At 38.1% G+C, this 16293-nt stretch overlaps 1 protein-coding gene across 5 annotated transcripts in view; it reads left to right on the top strand.

Moving 5' to 3' along the window:
• The window catches only part of pld1a (phospholipase D1a), a 49097-nt gene extending 47040 nt beyond the window's left edge, over positions 1-2057 (top strand). For all 5 annotated transcript variants that reach the window (XM_015361282.2, XM_015361285.2, XM_015361283.2 and 2 more), the window contains one exon: positions 225-2057. In XM_015361282.2, the coding sequence (XP_015216768.2) occupies positions 225-449 (225 nt within the window). In that variant the 3' untranslated portion in view covers positions 450-2057. The remainder of the gene's footprint in view (positions 1-224) is intronic.
• The last annotated feature ends 14236 nt before the right edge of the window (positions 2058-16293 follow it).

The raw sequence follows: 16293 nt of genomic DNA, 5'->3' as shown, positions 1-16293 counted from the left end.
AATTTAAGAAACTGTCTTTGAAGAGTGTTGGTGTGGTTATTAGAAGGACAAAGGAGGCTCTCCTTTGGGTTATCTTGATAACTTTAGAATAGAAACTACGAAGTTATTTAGTTTCACATTCAACTGAGTATGAATCGGAATTATTTTTTTAAACGATTTAAAGTATTTCCTGTGTACACATACATCCTACTGAAAGCACCTTGTTCATGCTCCAATTTCCCCAGGTGTTTAACTGTCTGCCCTCCAGCCTAGTGAGAAGCATGGCCGAACTGCAGAGGTTCATTTTAAATTCCAGTATGGCCTCGGACGATCCCGCCAGAGCTCGCGAGGAGCTGAAGAGGATTCGGGGTTTCATAGTGCAGTTCCCCTTGTACTTCCTGTGTGAGGAGAACCTTATGCCTTCAGTAGGGACAAAAGAGGCCATGGTTCCCATGGAAACCTGGACATAAGACCAGACACCCCTCTTTCAGCTGCACATCACTTCTCAAGCAGAGCTCACGGCCCACAACTACTGCTCCTGGAAGGGAGTTGCTGCTTTTATAAGGAAATAAACTTCTCTGAAACCAGTGACGTCGTATAGAGAACAGATTGCAGCTGACCTCTAATGAAGAGCTTTTTCATCTACAAAGATCGAAGAGACAATGGATTAAGAAGAGACTGGTGTCTAAGATGTAATTTCAGACCAGGAAATGTCAAAAAGCACTTTGACAGCCAATGATTTTAAAATATCAACAACCAAATGAGATACTTAGTTCAGATTGGCTTCTTCTCATTGGTAACTTTTATTATGTTCTTATTCCACGATTTTATTTTTTTTTAATCGTTAAAATTGTTACATGCTGATATAACACTATACATTTCTTATAAAATAATCTATTTCCTCTAATGTATATGCAGCTAGAATGCTTTCCTTTTACTCTCTTTGCTCTCTGATAAAGTATATTAAGAAATCAGCTTTTATTGACCTAGGTACTACTATTGCCATGGTAAAAGCACATTAAGATGTAGTAGAACCTCCTGAAAGTAGTAAAGGCATCTCTTTTGCACTCTTAGTAGCTACTTTCATGAATCTCAATGTTAGCACTGCTCATTGTCAAATACAGGTAGGAATACGTTTCTATTTTTATGATCCCTTCCCATGCTTTTAAGTGTTCACAAAATTGATTTCCACTAAATGCATGTTTGCACAGTGCCTGAGTCAAGACAAAACCTTTTTCACAAAGGGTGTAGATAATGTTTATCCATCCATATGCACGGTTGTTTCAAACTATAAAGGGCTGTGGTTAGACAGAGCCGAGTCCTACAGGCATAGGGTGAATTGTAGTACTACATCTTGAACTGGATGCCATCGGATATAGGGGCACCTGAGAAAAAACGGGAGAACCAGGTGGCAGACTGGTTCTGTATGCAGACTCTGTACAGAAAGCTCTCCAGTCCAGAATAGAAATAGGAACCAAGATGCAGCTGTACTCATAATGAGCTCCACTTCATAATATTATTGAACAACTACACACAGAAACACATTACTTTTTGTTTTAAAGTCGAAATTGTCTTCTAACTTCGAAAAGTGCAGCTCTCGTGGTTTTCACTTCCCAAGAGGGTTTTTGAATAACAATTTGACTCCCTTAGTTTGTTGCCTGTCTTAATTTTTCTTGCGTTCTTCATCTCATCTTAAAAAAATAACACGACAATCTGTTGAATGTTCTTTCCTTGTGATTTTACATAATCTTTCCTTATGTTAAAGGTTTTAGATGGTATTTTGTTGCATTACTCCAACAGAACTGCATTGAGGACTTGCCATCTTCGGCTCCAGTTCAGTTAATTGTTTTTGACAACGTGTTTATGTGTTCTCGTCTCGTATTGATAACTGTTCACATTGCCATGTCTTATTTGACAACCATGAATACTATGCTGGGTCGTCACAGGTAAGTAGGTGACTGACCATGGCACTAATTGTATACACCTTCTGTGAAGGGCTAACTGTAACTTGGAAATTCTATTAAAAACAATTTTCTAAGAAATAAAATAGATTGGATTCTGTATGTTCCATAACATAACTTTCATTGTTTTGTCATTTTTTCTCATTGGAATTGTCTTGCTTGCAGTCATTCAACACTGTGTCATAGTGGTAGTCCTGTACATTATATTCCTGTTAGATTCCCATGTCAGACTGCTTCCATGCAAGGTTAATGAGTAAACATGTGGAGAGATGGAGAAATTGTAGCATTATGTACCTATCCAGTCAGGAATAGTTTTTGAATGTTGCTGTTGTCACCGTAACAATTTAATTACAATATTTTACAAGCCCACATAAAATTATGATATTTGAAAGGCAGCAACGGTCACAGAAAAGAATACTGCAGAGGAGGCCAAAATAAAAAAAATGTAATGTTTTCTCAGTATTACAAAAGCAAAGCAACAGTAAAGGATGAAATAAGGCATTTCAGAGAGAAAAAAATGGGAAAATGTTGGAGGCTGAAAGGGAAAAGGTTGATGTATTAAATTAATATTTCACTCACAGGTTTCCCAGGAAAAACAAATGTAAGCCTCAGGCTGAGAAAAAAAAAACGAAGTTCAAAATTAAGTAGTATCAGCAGAGAAGAGGCAGAAGTGTTGCAGAGATTAGAAGCAGTTAAGATAAACAACTCCCCTGGGCCTGATGGTATTCTGACAGCTGTATGTAAGGAAACAACATGTTAGAGGATCTTAGCAAAACTGCACTCAAGACAGTGGATTTGCTAGTGTAGTTCAGTTCAGTTAAAAAAGACAAGAAATGTTAATAGAAATTTCAGTCCAATAAGACAATAATTGCATGCAGTTGTCTGAAAGCTACTGTATTGGGACTGATAGTTAATTAAGGGATGGAAAACAGTACAGAAAAGGAACAAGTGTTCCAATTGGAGTTACAGTACATGATTAGTGGAGTACAACAAGGGTCTACTCAGGGATCACAACCCTTCTTGATTTATATTTGGTAATACATTCTGGTATGCTTAGTCATGTTCTCAGATGATGCCAAAAGGGGGAGAATTAGAAAGCTGAAGAAGTAAAATAAAGGAAATTTAGAACAAATGTAAGACTTGTTGAACATCTGGCAGCTACCATTAAACTTTAAACTTAAAGTTTTACATGTTGGTAGCAAAACATTTTTTAAATTTTAAAACAAACTTATGAAAAGCCTTAGGTGTTTTATGTTGTTGCATCATTTTCATCCTCCTGACAATGTGGAGAACAATAAATAGAACATCATGACTTACAGTACAGTTAAAAGTGCAGAATTTCAATCAAGGGTTGTTAAAGATTTGCAGTGCACTAGTAACATGTTTTTAATTATATTGTGAACAATTTAGGTAACCACATTATATTAAGATATTACTGTGCTGGAATTAGGATAATTTTTTTGTACTGTATATATTATTTATAATATCATGTATTACATTTTATCATTAAAATATATATACATGGTATATATTATTCTAATATGTAAATTATAATAATAATTTTCTAAACACTCCACTGAAAGCACTTTACAGGTAGCAACAGCAGCCATAGTGCACCAGTACGCTCCCCACACACCAGCTATCAGTGGGGAGGAGAACAGAGTGATGAAGCCAGTTCATAGATGGGGATTATTAGGAGGCCAGAACTGATAAAGGAAAATGGGAAATTTGGCCAGGATGCCGGGGTAACACCCCTACTCTTTTCAAGAAACGCCCAGGGACCACAGAGAGTCAGGACCTCGGTTTTATATCTCATCCAAAGAACGGCACCTTTCTCACAGTATAGTGTCCCCGTCACTATACTGGGGCATTAGGACCCACACAGACCCCCTGTGAGCACCCCCTGCTGGCCCCACTGACACCTCTTCCAGCAGCAGCGTTAGTTTTTCCCAGGAGGTCTCCCATCCAGGTACTGACCACTTGAGCTCCACTGGGTTGCCAGTTGTGAGTTTCAGGGTGATATGGCTGCTGGCGTATCTAATCTAATCACTTTATCGAGTTCAGCATTGGCAGTGGAACCAGAGCCCATCCTGAGAAGCAAGGAGCAACTGACCCCAGAATCACAGCACTGCGATGCAGCAATGCTAATCAATGCCCCACCATGCTGTCCCCTACATAAGCACGTTTAAAAATACAGTATTTAGCTGGAGTCCAGTGCAGAGACAAGTCAGAAGGAAGTACCTGTATGGCTATAATTATGCATCTGATGATGTCAGTTGTTAACAGACATAGATTCATCTTATTCCAGTATTTGCCTTTTCAGACAGTAGGCATTAACTGCAATTGATGCCTGATGGCTTATTAAATACAGTCACATGTAACTAATATGGAAGATCATTATTAGAAACCAATGTAAATGCAAATTTTGGAAAGTTGCTTGAGGTCATCTCTTTATAAACAGGAATTTGAAAGCAGTAAATAGTCACTGATGCTGTCCTTTGAGCACAACTAAGAAACTATATCATGCATGTAAATGAAAGACAGGGCCTGTGCAATCTCAAAATTAGATAATCCCAGCAAGCCCAGTAGCTATCCATCTATGCTATTAAACCTCATATTAATGATAGTGATGTACTGTATGTGTAAAAAATTATGACAATGAAAATAACTTGATAGCATTCAGCACATCAAAAAGAATTGCACAGGGCAGAAATCAATACTGTTTAATTCAAAATGACCTTATTAAATGATACAGATGAAATAAAACGTTTTTTAATGTTACCTTGAATTTGTTCAGTAAATCAGTTAGTGTGTATGTTGAAAGAGGTAAGAAACAGCATGGGAGATAAATGGATTGAATTTAATTTCATTAACACAAACCTCTTACCATTTTTTCATTCTAGCTGTTGCCATGTTATCTCCTAGGAAGTTCTTTTTGTGTAGAGTGCATTAAGATAACAGAGAGAACACTGGATTACATAAACCAATCAATATGCTATTAATATTGTTTCTCTCCTACCAAATGATGTAAACAATACTAATTTATTTAATTTACTCATTCGTCCTCAAAACGAGATTAAATTTATAATACGTAATAATATTTGGTGATCCGGGTGCTTATTTGGATGGTTCTCATAAATCCTTGACAGAATAGAAGTTCTGTTATTCTGTTATATTGCATGTGGAGATCTACATTCCATGTGCTGTATTGACTTAATAAAGGAAGATTATCTTGGAATCTTTTAAGTTTGCCTTTGTACTGTAGCAGGGACGTAGCCAGGAATTGATTTTTGGGTGGGCCTGTGCAAAAGTGGGTGGCCCGGACTCTAACTGATCGCCCTGCCAGCATAGGGGCACCCCTCCAATTTACAATGCAATCCGCAAGCAGAATTAGCAGAACCTTATATATATATACTCTCTCTCTCACACACACACACACCGACGGGTTAAGCAACAATTACCTAGGCTGCCGAACGCTACTGTGCCACGGCGGGGACACACAAAAAAACAACCAGTGCCTACCTCTGTTGTGAGGTCTTGGCCTTCTAGACCAGACGCAGGCGTCGGGGTTTGGAATTGAATATGGGGATAATCTCGTCACTGTCTAGAGATTCCAGTTCAAATGACAGCTAGTTCGCAAAGGTCTCTCATATGAGGACTTTGTCTTTAGCTAAAGAAAGAACTGCAAGAGCTCATTTTCACTTGTCGCTTGTAACAGTTCTAAGTATTTCGTATGCCTGCTTTTAGATTGTTCAGTAGTTTTACGAGTTACTCTGAAGTTAGTTTTTTATTGCAAAACACAATGAAAAACGCAAAGATTCAACATCCGTCCGAAATATTGTTTTTAAAATACAATCAGGGTTTACCTTGAGCTCCGCGAAGTTGCCCCCCTAGACAGCACGAACGACGAAAATGCCGGTTTGTGCCGTTGAAAGTAGCGTTTGTGCTGCTTTCGTTCCCGAGATATAGCGCCTTGTTTTCCCGGTGATCAAGTGACCACGCACGGTGACTTTGACCTCCAGTGACCCCGTCTGCCGAGTTCAAGCGTGTGTTACCGGTGCGAGAGTAACAGTTCTGCAATTGTGTTCCCGGGTGGGGGGCGGTGGTGGATTTTGTATGTAATATCAGTGTCTTCTGTGCGTTTGTGTGAGCAGGAAAATTAAATTTGTCACGAATATCACATACCATAATCAGAAGAGTTGTGGGGGTAGTCTCAAAAAGCGAACACTAGCAAACAATTGCATGTTCTTACTTAGAGGCTTTAACGAGCATGTCTTTATACTTTGTAGCCTATAATGTAGCGTTTTTGCTGCTTTCGTTTCCGAGATATTGTGCCTTTTGTCGGGTAATCATGTGACTGTCTACAAGGAAGTTCACAGGTACGAATAAACTCGGTACTTGAACTCCTGATTGTGATTAAAACAACGGGGGCAATTTTTTTTCTGAGTCTGTCTGGTCGGGTGGGGTGGAAGTTTCAATATATTTCAATATAGCGCCTTCTTTTCCTGACTGTGACGTCACTCTGTGACGTACAAAACAGCGAAGTCACGACCACCAGATCTTTAAGTTGTGATCTTTTGATCAGTTCACGGAAGACTTTCCAGCCTTTACGGGAATAAACAGTCTTACATTTAGGGAGGAGTTACTTAGGTTAGTTCGTTGGGTTAGGTGTTAGGCATGTTCTCGAAAATGTATTGCTTGTGTACTCCTTTCATTGGTGAAGAGACCCAAATTACCGCTGGTACAACACGAGAGCCCATATTCACATTTTTAGGTACTAGTTTCAAGATAGATTTAATTTATCAATAAAAAACAAAATTGAAAGCACGAGCATAATAATATAATGATCAACTTTACATTTCTATTATTGTTTTAAATAAAAAGCAGAATTACAAGTGTTCAAATACAATTTACAGTATCCATTACAGAAAGCAGCGGAGACAGGTATATTGAAAATAAAAATGTATTTATTTCGAAGGGTACGTGACATTGCGAATCAATAAAGACGTTAAAAATAAGCCGATGTAGTTATTTTGCAAATAAGTAAAGCATTTGAAAAATACATTCTCATTGACACTTAACAAGCCGATCCACCTGGCGCCGCTAGCTTGAACAGCTCTCAGACCCGTGATTGGCTAAACCCCCGAACAGTTCGGGCCGCGATTGGGTGAAGAGTGAGAATCGACACTCTGATTGGGTAAAGCGCCACAGCGGAAGTTCCGAGAACATGTAGATACACAGGTGATTGATGTTCTTCTTGGTCCAAATACTGTCGCCCGGTCAACCGTGTGTGCTGTATGAGCACGCTGGATATACAGTAACACATCCATTGGTTTCAAATTACTAATCAATCTAAGATAAGTTGCACTGAGGTCAAAACTGAATAGCAGACAAAGAATGACATGGCATCCACAGCGCGTTCACGACTCCGATAGCATGTCACGATACCTATTGCGAATGGCGTGGCGCCACTGTTGCGACATTAAGTCCACATATCGCGATATGATATACCCAGGCAAAAATGCCCCGCTCCATGTCGCGACATGAAAGGTCCTATATCGCGATATGACATGCCCAGCCAAAACGCCCACCCCCCATGTCACGACACAGAGTCCACATATCGCGATATGACAACCCCCCCCCCCCTGCTCATGTCGCGACATGAAGCCGATATATCGCGATATGATATACCCAGGCAAAAATGCCCCGCCCTATGTCACGACATAAAAGGTCCTATATCGAGATATGACATACCCCGACAGGATATGCAGACCCCATGCCGCAACACAGAGTCTATATATCGCACTCCACACCTCCTATCCTATTTCATGTCCTGATATAAGACCTTTGTTGCGACAGCGGTGCCAGGGTAACACTGAAGCAAGGCGCCAGTGTTATAACACTGCCGTGATATACATGTCATATACAGGGGGTCCCTATCATGACATGCTGCTGAGGACTTGTCGCGATGGTATCCCACAGTTACGCGTTTGGCAACAGCGTGTCACTGTAGAGAAAGAAAGGAAAACGTGCCTTAGAAAATAAAAACCATAGATCTTACAATCACGGTGATTTTACATACATTACACCCACAGGTTTATGACATAGATGGTTAACTTGTTGGCATGCGTCATGTCTTAGTATTGTAGAGGCTCATATGTTTATGGTTATTGACTGTTTTTAAAATGTTAAGGGTACGAGCAAAACTGTAACAGAGCGCTTGAACTCGGCAGACGGGGTCACTGCGTGGTCACGTTATCACCAGGAAAACAAGGTGCTATTTCTCGTGAACGAAAGCAACGATACAAATGATTTATTAATTCATTCAATTTTCATTAAACATGCATTACTAAGAGATATTCTATCTTCCTCCGAGAACATCCCATGAGTAAAAATGTGGTCAAGAATAATTTCGAGATTTCTTTAAAGAGACCTGCGTTTGAGGTAGTAAAAACATCCCTATCCTACAGGCTATAATTAGGGATGACCTGAAAAAACGAGTGGATCTAGTGTACTGGGATTTTATCATTCACACTCTTGTAATCCAGGAGCCATTCTGTTCTTTGGTACAATTTCAGATTTTTAGTTGCCTGTCCTCTCATTTGATGTCGGAGCCGTAATGTCTTCCCGCTTTAATGTTTACCTCTGCAAGTGTCCAATAGGTGGAGCTGTGGTGTCGGTTTCTGTGCTTTTTGAACGTGGTTGTTGGCAGGTACAGTCGTGGTCAGATTGCATCGGTTTATTTTAATACACATAAAGCATAACCAGCTCACCTGACAGTCATAAATTCCACAGCCAGGAGTTGAATCTGGCTCTTTGTTTGCCAGGGTCTGTTTGATTCTGCCCATTAGAGATCTGCTACACGATACTGGGCTTGTGACTTGCAATTAGCAATCAGCTTGCAGTTCTGCTTTAATCTGTGCCTTAACTGTAACAGTTTAATTTTGTGCACACTCTCCGTATACTGACAAAGCTCAACGTGCCATTCTAGAATGTCAGTTAAAGAAGCATTGCCAATGCCAGCACATGTATAAATACAGAAATGTCTATCTTTAATCTAGCTTTCACTATCTTGTGAAAGGCAACTATATATATATTTTTGGCTTACAGCAAAGATGTTTCCACTTTCCCATGTTTTAAAGGTTTGCTGTTATGTGCTGCCAGGAACATTCCAGTGGATTTGTGTGAAATTGTGTGTTGTTTGTTAAGTATAGTGAAAACAATGTTAAACCCTTACAAAACATACAGGACTGAGTGAAAAGTCAAAAATGTAAAAGTTGTGAAAGTTAAAAAAGTATGCTAAAAACACAGTACAAAGACTTGGGAAGTTGTATAGATACGAGGCAAATTTCCATTATTTAATATTCCTAAAGGTATTCTTTGTATTATAAAACACTTTGAGTATTAAAGATTTTTTTACAAAAAGCATATCTTTTTTTTTGGAGAAGATGTCTGATCTTGCCAGCAGATCCTTGAACATGCTGTACAGACAATCCTTTCAGGAGCCAAGCCTGGACTATGTGACATGGTGACTAGTAGTCTCCAAACACAGGGTGTGGCTTTCACCTTTGACCTCAGTGGTCTTCTTGATTATGCAATAGAAAGAGGGTCTCTCTCTGTCTCTCCTGGTTGACATATAACGAATACTTTAATAGATTTATACTGTAGGGGATTTCATAAAGACATGCCCTCCAGTGAACTCTGTATTACATTCCTTGAGTAAGTCCTAAACATTATTAAATATGAAGTCCAATTCTGCATGTCACCATAATAACAGTGTGTTCAAAATCAAATTGTATGTAGGAAAACGCATCCTATATGCAAGGAATATATCCTATATTCATATATGCAAGTTAACAGTAAAATATTACATGGATACAGCAGCTTGATGTTTCTTACACAAAATGTAATATTTTTCAAATCTTACAGTACTTATTGAACCTATGAGAAAAGAACGTTTTGAAACAAGATATGGTCATTCAGCCCATCTAAGCTCCTCCCGTTTTTAGCAGCTAATAACTCATCCAGTCATTTCTTGAAATGAGCCAGGTTACCGGCTTCAACAACATACTGTAGCTGGTAGATTGTTCCAGACTCCCACACTTCACACAGCCTTCCCTATGTGTGAAAAAAATCCTGTGGTTCCAAGTTCTAAATTCACTTCCCCTTAGTTTCCATTCGTATTCTGTGGTTCATGTTTCACTGGTCATCCTGTAGATCTCCAAGGAGTTAAAAACGAGGAAGCTGAGGCTTCCAGTATCAGTCAAGACCTGCCATCTGGGAACAGGGGGCAGATCCTTTTTTATATAGGGGAAGGATATAAGGAAGAAACCGACTGAACAAGAAAATAGTGGAGCTCTTGAGTTTTGCCATCTGAGATTTGGAGCCTCACATGTGCTTTTGTTGCTAGTAAGAGAGAGGGAACTGTAAAAGTCTATAGAGAAGCTCAAAGACCAGCTTAGCAAGCGTTTTGTGGTGTTGGTTTATTTCAATTGCACTGTAAATTAAAGAGAACTGTCTCTTTACCTAATGGCTGTTTTGTGTGTCTGTCTTACCTAGATCTGACTGTCAGCGTTCCTGATTATGACACCTCGCTGCAGGGTGGGTCACAAGGATATTACTTTGAGCTCAATATATACATTATATACATTTTATGGACTGATTCCCGAGAAGGAATACATTTTTTTAACAAGATCTAACAATCTCAATCGAACGTCCTTTTATTTAAATTCTACACTATACATCGTCACCCTGCAATAAACTGGCATCCGGTCTAGGATGTATCCTGCCATGCACCCACTGCTTGCTGGGATAGGCTCCGACATATATAGGATATATCCTAACATTCTGTTTGTCTTTTTATTGCTTCCCCACAATGACTATAAAATAAAAGTTATATATACACCCATATATTTTTAATATGTAACTCATTAGAACTACTCCCCAAAGCAGGTGTAACTTTATGTTAGTTTAAAGAACAATTTGTCTTTGCCTTGGGGCAGACAGACAATTGATAATTTATCACCACCCTTTATAATGCACAAATAGTGCAGTGCCCAAACCTGTGAGAGGAACTGTACCTAGAAAAAACTCCTATATTTGATCTTGTTTACTTAAATAAAAACAGGACCTTATGTACAGTAGTATTTTAGAATAAATACCATCAAAATGGTGTTTCATGCTATTTGTACATGTGATATATAGATCATATTTATGTAATAGTCCTGGGCGATTCTTTTTTGTGATGGCAAAGAGTGATTTTATCTTGATCTGTTCTAGGAATTACCCACTTATCTTATGTCTTTGTGGAATATAGTTCTTAAAGTGCAGTCAAACTACAGGAATATGTTTCACACTATTTATTTTGTAAATACAGTGTGCGTAAAAAGCATTCAAATACAAATTTAATTGCAAATATATATGTACAGTATGCACTGGGCACAACTGCCCCAAAATGCTGGTTAATTGTCTATGCCAATTTAAAGGAACTATTACACTGCAATATCATAAGCAATGGCTTTGCCTGGGTTTGAGACACACCCATATCTGAAGCTAAAATGCAATTTTAATCTGTTCTACAAGTCACTGAAAGCAGTTAGTTAATTCAAAGTTTTTTAATTAGTTCACTTTTGTTGTTATTTTTAAAGACAGCAGTGTCATTCTCATTAATTGAAAAAGAAACTCCCAATCTAATTTTAATACAATGTGTTTAAGATGCAATCAGGATAGCAGAAATTAAAATTATGTTACATAAACAGACAAAATATACTGTACAGTAATATCAATCTTGAAAGGACAATTAGAACATAGAGAAAACCTTTTTAAATCTCTTAAATTTTGTTTGCTGGTAAATATGCAAGCACCCTTTCGTCATTATTTTAACAATATTAATACAGTATGTTGCGCAAAGCATATTTTTTTCTTACTCATAGCAAGTAATTTATCACAATCATGTCTTGGCACGATAGTTTCAAAGATGTCTTCAGGTCACTGTTCAGACACGTAATTTAGGGTTCTGACCTATAGACTTACCATCTCTAATGTCTGTACAGGTCAAGCTCTAATCTAACAGGATTTTTCTTTAAAAACACCATAGTAACTAAAGCACTGGCTTATGAAATTGATTCATGTTAGCCGAACTTGAGGTAAGATGGCAATAGAATTTGACAGTCATTTTTATTGTTGGGATTGTACATTTATATATATTCAAAACTTCAACACTCTAGAAGTGTTGGTTCTTTAAATAAAAAAAATAGTACTAAAATGCATTGTCCATGAAATCTGCATGCGCGGAGTTAGTGACAACATGTTTCAAAAGATGTTATTTCACAAAGTTGAAAGGAGGAACAACATGTCTCCAATTCCAGGTTGTGACACACAGGGAAGTTACACGCTTTCAAATTGCGGCTATAACTCTGATGAGCCCTTGGAAAAAGCTATCATTCAAAGGAACGTTAAAACAACACTGCTTGAAATGCAAAGTTAGAGCCGAGTACAAAATTGTTGTGATATCCTGTATGATAATGCTTGCCTTTCTTTAACAGAGCAACAATACCGATTTAATTTTCAGTTCAAAGTGCTCTCTGAGTCTTCAAATTGCTGACATGTTTTTTGTTCTATGCATTCAGAGACCGTACACCCTGCATAAGAGTCATTACGACTGAAAGAGAGCACTTCAGAGGCATATGCTCTATTCTTAATGTTTACTATTAAGTTCCTATCAATTATCCTAATCACAGTTGGAAATGTTTAGATTCAATATGGGGATAGAACTGAAGAGCTCCACTTCTGTTTCATAATGACATTTCTGGCAACAAAGAGATAATCAAAAACAGTTCTAATCAACAAAAGATTCATTGTGCTTAAAAGTAATTTTACTATGTTCATCAACACAGTCCTGGACTGGACAAAAATAAACAAAGGTAACAGGCAAGGATCAAAAGACCTGTCCTGTTAAAAGGCACGGAATATATATTATTTAGCTTTTCTGGTTCCACCAGTGATATGTCCAAGAAGTTTTTTTTTAAGAAAGTTTTTAAAGTTATGTTTACAGCTGTCCCAGTCATAAGCATCTTATTAACATTTAATAGTATCTCACAGCTAAGATAAACCTAAGTACTTTAGCATCAGAGAAAACCTCAATTAATATGTTTAAAAAAGCATTTCTTAAATAGCGCCACTGAAACTCGTCACTATCCACTGTAGTTAGTTTCATCAGCAGTTTTAAAATCAGCAGCACAATTACTGTACATCCTGCTACTGCCAGTGTAAACTGATGTGGGGAGTGATGTACAGATTGTATGCGAGCCAGAGACAAAACAGGGCCATGTCATGTCATCAGATCAGATCACTTTATTGGTCATATACAATTTATTGTATGAGGAATTTGTCTTTCCGCATACCCCAGCTTGCTCTCCATGAGACACACAGACAGGGAGAGAAGCTTGGGGTCAGAGCACAGGGTCAGCCATTTATACAGCACCCCTGGAACAGTTGGGGTTAAGGGCCTTGCTCAGGGGACCAACGGAGTAGGATTCCTCTGCCAGCCGCGGGATACGAACAAGCAACCTCCCAGCCACAGGCACAGATCCTTAGCCACAGAGCCACTGCTCCACCTCCGTGGTATGTCATGTACCAAACTGCTTTATACTGTACCACACAGTGTCGGGGGAAATCGGAGCCTACCCGGCAAGCAATGAGCGCAAGGCAGGGTACACTCTGGACAGGGCGCCAGTCCACCGCAGGGCAAGTGCAAGCCAATCATACATGGGGACAATTTGGAGGCCACGGTAAAGGCCGAGGGCGGGAATTTGGCCTGGACACTGGGATAACTCCCTACTCTTATCGAGAAATGCCCGGGGATCTTTAATGACCACGGAGAGTCAGGACCTCGGTTTAAAGTCTCCTCCGAAAGATGGCGCCCAATACAGTATAGTGTCCCTGTCACTATACTGGGGCATTAGGAGCCCCTCTGGTCCCACTAACACCTCTTTCAGCAGCAACCATAGAGGTCTCCATCCAGGTACTGACCAGACTCAACCCTGCTGAGCTTCAGTGGATAGCCAGTTGAGAGCTGCAGGGTGATATAGCTGCTGGCACAGGGTCATGTGTTCTCTTGCAAATAATTTGAAGTAAAATATGTTTGTACAGAAGCCAAATAGATCCATCAGGAAATTAAAGGATCCATACTGTGTATGTGTCACAGCAGACTCTTGCCTCTCAAGTGTTCTGCATTCTTTTACTAGGGACCTTACATTTCTGACCTCCACTCATACCAATCAAAAGAAAATCACTTTTTTTTTTATTCTTTACGCAGATATATTTAAACTGAGATATTTGTTATATGTAGCAGCTGAGAGCTGTCTCTGGAGAATAGAAAGTGCTAAGGGACGATCACAAGGAACACAAACAGATCCTGGTTCCATAATTTATCCCTGCATTAAAAACGTGGTGTTGCAGTACAGCAGGGGAAAATCTTCCAACTTCCAACTAAACTGAACAAACAGATTACCATTTTGTTTGCCTTTTTTTTGTTTTTTCCAAACACTTTTGGAGATATAAACTACTACTGGGGTAAGACTGAGGTAGGGTTTGGTCTAGGATGAGCACAACTTTGTGAAAATCTCCTGTTTTGCTTTAAATACTGAAATCAAGACAGTGTTACATTTAGATTCAGCTTTTCAGTTTGGATTACTATTTCTTATTAGGTGTAATACTTAATGTAACCCAATAAAACAAAAATTCAAAATAGGAACACAATACAAATAATATCAGAAAAAAGTAAATCTAGATAAATCACAAATATTACTTCCAATTAAATCTAATTCTAACCATAAAAACCACCTAAATTCACATAATATCTGAAGACAAACTTAGGCTCCATTCAGGTTCATAATATTTTTTGCAGTTAGACATTTGTTTAGATTTCTTACAAGGCCAAACTTCGAGATGTAATGGTTTTGGCTTTATGAGAAATTTCTGTAATAGAGTCACACCTGTTTTGTCTTCTAAATTCAGTATGCATTCTGTTATTTGATGCAAGATTTCAATTAATGAAGATGACAAGCTGTCTCTGTAGGTGTGGAGTGCTCTGATACTTTTAAATTAATGAAGTGTCTGACTGTCCTTGAAATGTACCTCTAGTGTTTACCTTGCAAAACAGCCTTCTATAAAAAACAGGTTATGTAAGTGCAGACAAAGCAGAGTAAATTAGGTGCAGTACAGTCTCATTATTTTAATTGTGTTAAAGTGAATTTTAAACCACATTTGCTTTGATAGTGAAGCAGAAGAGATAACTTTATGTCGCTACCAAGTCATTTGAACTATTTTAGATCTTATTTCTCCTTTCGTGATTAACTCACTTTAACAGAACAGAGCATACCATCTAATGAATTATACAACAAAGACATTATATAAGCATTCTGTTTCTGAAATACATAAAGAAATCACACAGTTAGCTGGGAAGAGTGTGCACTATGGAAGTTGCTTTTGCATAAGAGCAGGTGATAGTAGCCAAAAGTGGGACACTGAAATACTGAACAAAGCAATTGTTTATACAAATATATGCCAAATTTTACTTCAGAATCTTTTTATCTCCATAACATCTTCTTGTTCCAACAAGATCACAATCCACTTTCTTTCAAAATACATTGTGTAGCAAGTTGGAACATATGGCATTCATCTTATGATCAAGTAATTTAAGCTCCATTTGAAAAAAAAACAACAATCCAAAACCAATTATCTTTTAGATTGTGGACAATTTTAACACGATAAAATATTGTGAAGTATTGATGATAAAATTAGAGCATGCTTCACTCAGCATTATAACTAATTGATTATCAGTGAAAGTTATAATTTCGTCTTTGGAAGATGACAAGTTGACATGAAAATGGAGATAAAAGTTTAATAATGGCATCTTTTTTCAGTGCTAACCATTCAGACATTTTATTTAGAAAGGGAATCAGTGTGAACAAAATCAAATTCTCCACTGCCTTCAACTTGACAGTTTAGAAAAGCAATACTATAGCCAATAAAATGCTTTAATATATCTTTAAGAGTTTACAATTTAAAGAAAAAAGGTTAAGTCATATTAAAATTCTTTAATGACTTGGAATATTGAGTTCAGTTATGGTCACCACGCAAAAAGAAAATGATTGCTGTTCTAGGGGCAGTACAAAGGAAAGTTACCAGATCAATTGCTAACCTGGAGAGAATCTCATTCTCGTTCAGACAATCTAAGGAAAGCTTAAGCCAGAAAGAGAGAATTTTACTTAGTGAACTGAAATTATTAGATACAAATATTAGATATTTCAAATTTTGAATCGGGTGGCACAGTGGTGCAGTGGTTTAGCAT

Source organism: Lepisosteus oculatus, chromosome 13, assembly GCF_040954835.1.
Source record: "Lepisosteus oculatus isolate fLepOcu1 chromosome 13, fLepOcu1.hap2, whole genome shotgun sequence".
In the NCBI taxonomy this organism is placed as follows: domain Eukaryota; kingdom Metazoa; phylum Chordata; class Actinopteri; order Semionotiformes; family Lepisosteidae; genus Lepisosteus; species Lepisosteus oculatus.
The sequence above is the reverse complement of the archived record's forward strand: the minus strand, read 5'-3'. Positions and strand labels throughout refer to the sequence as shown.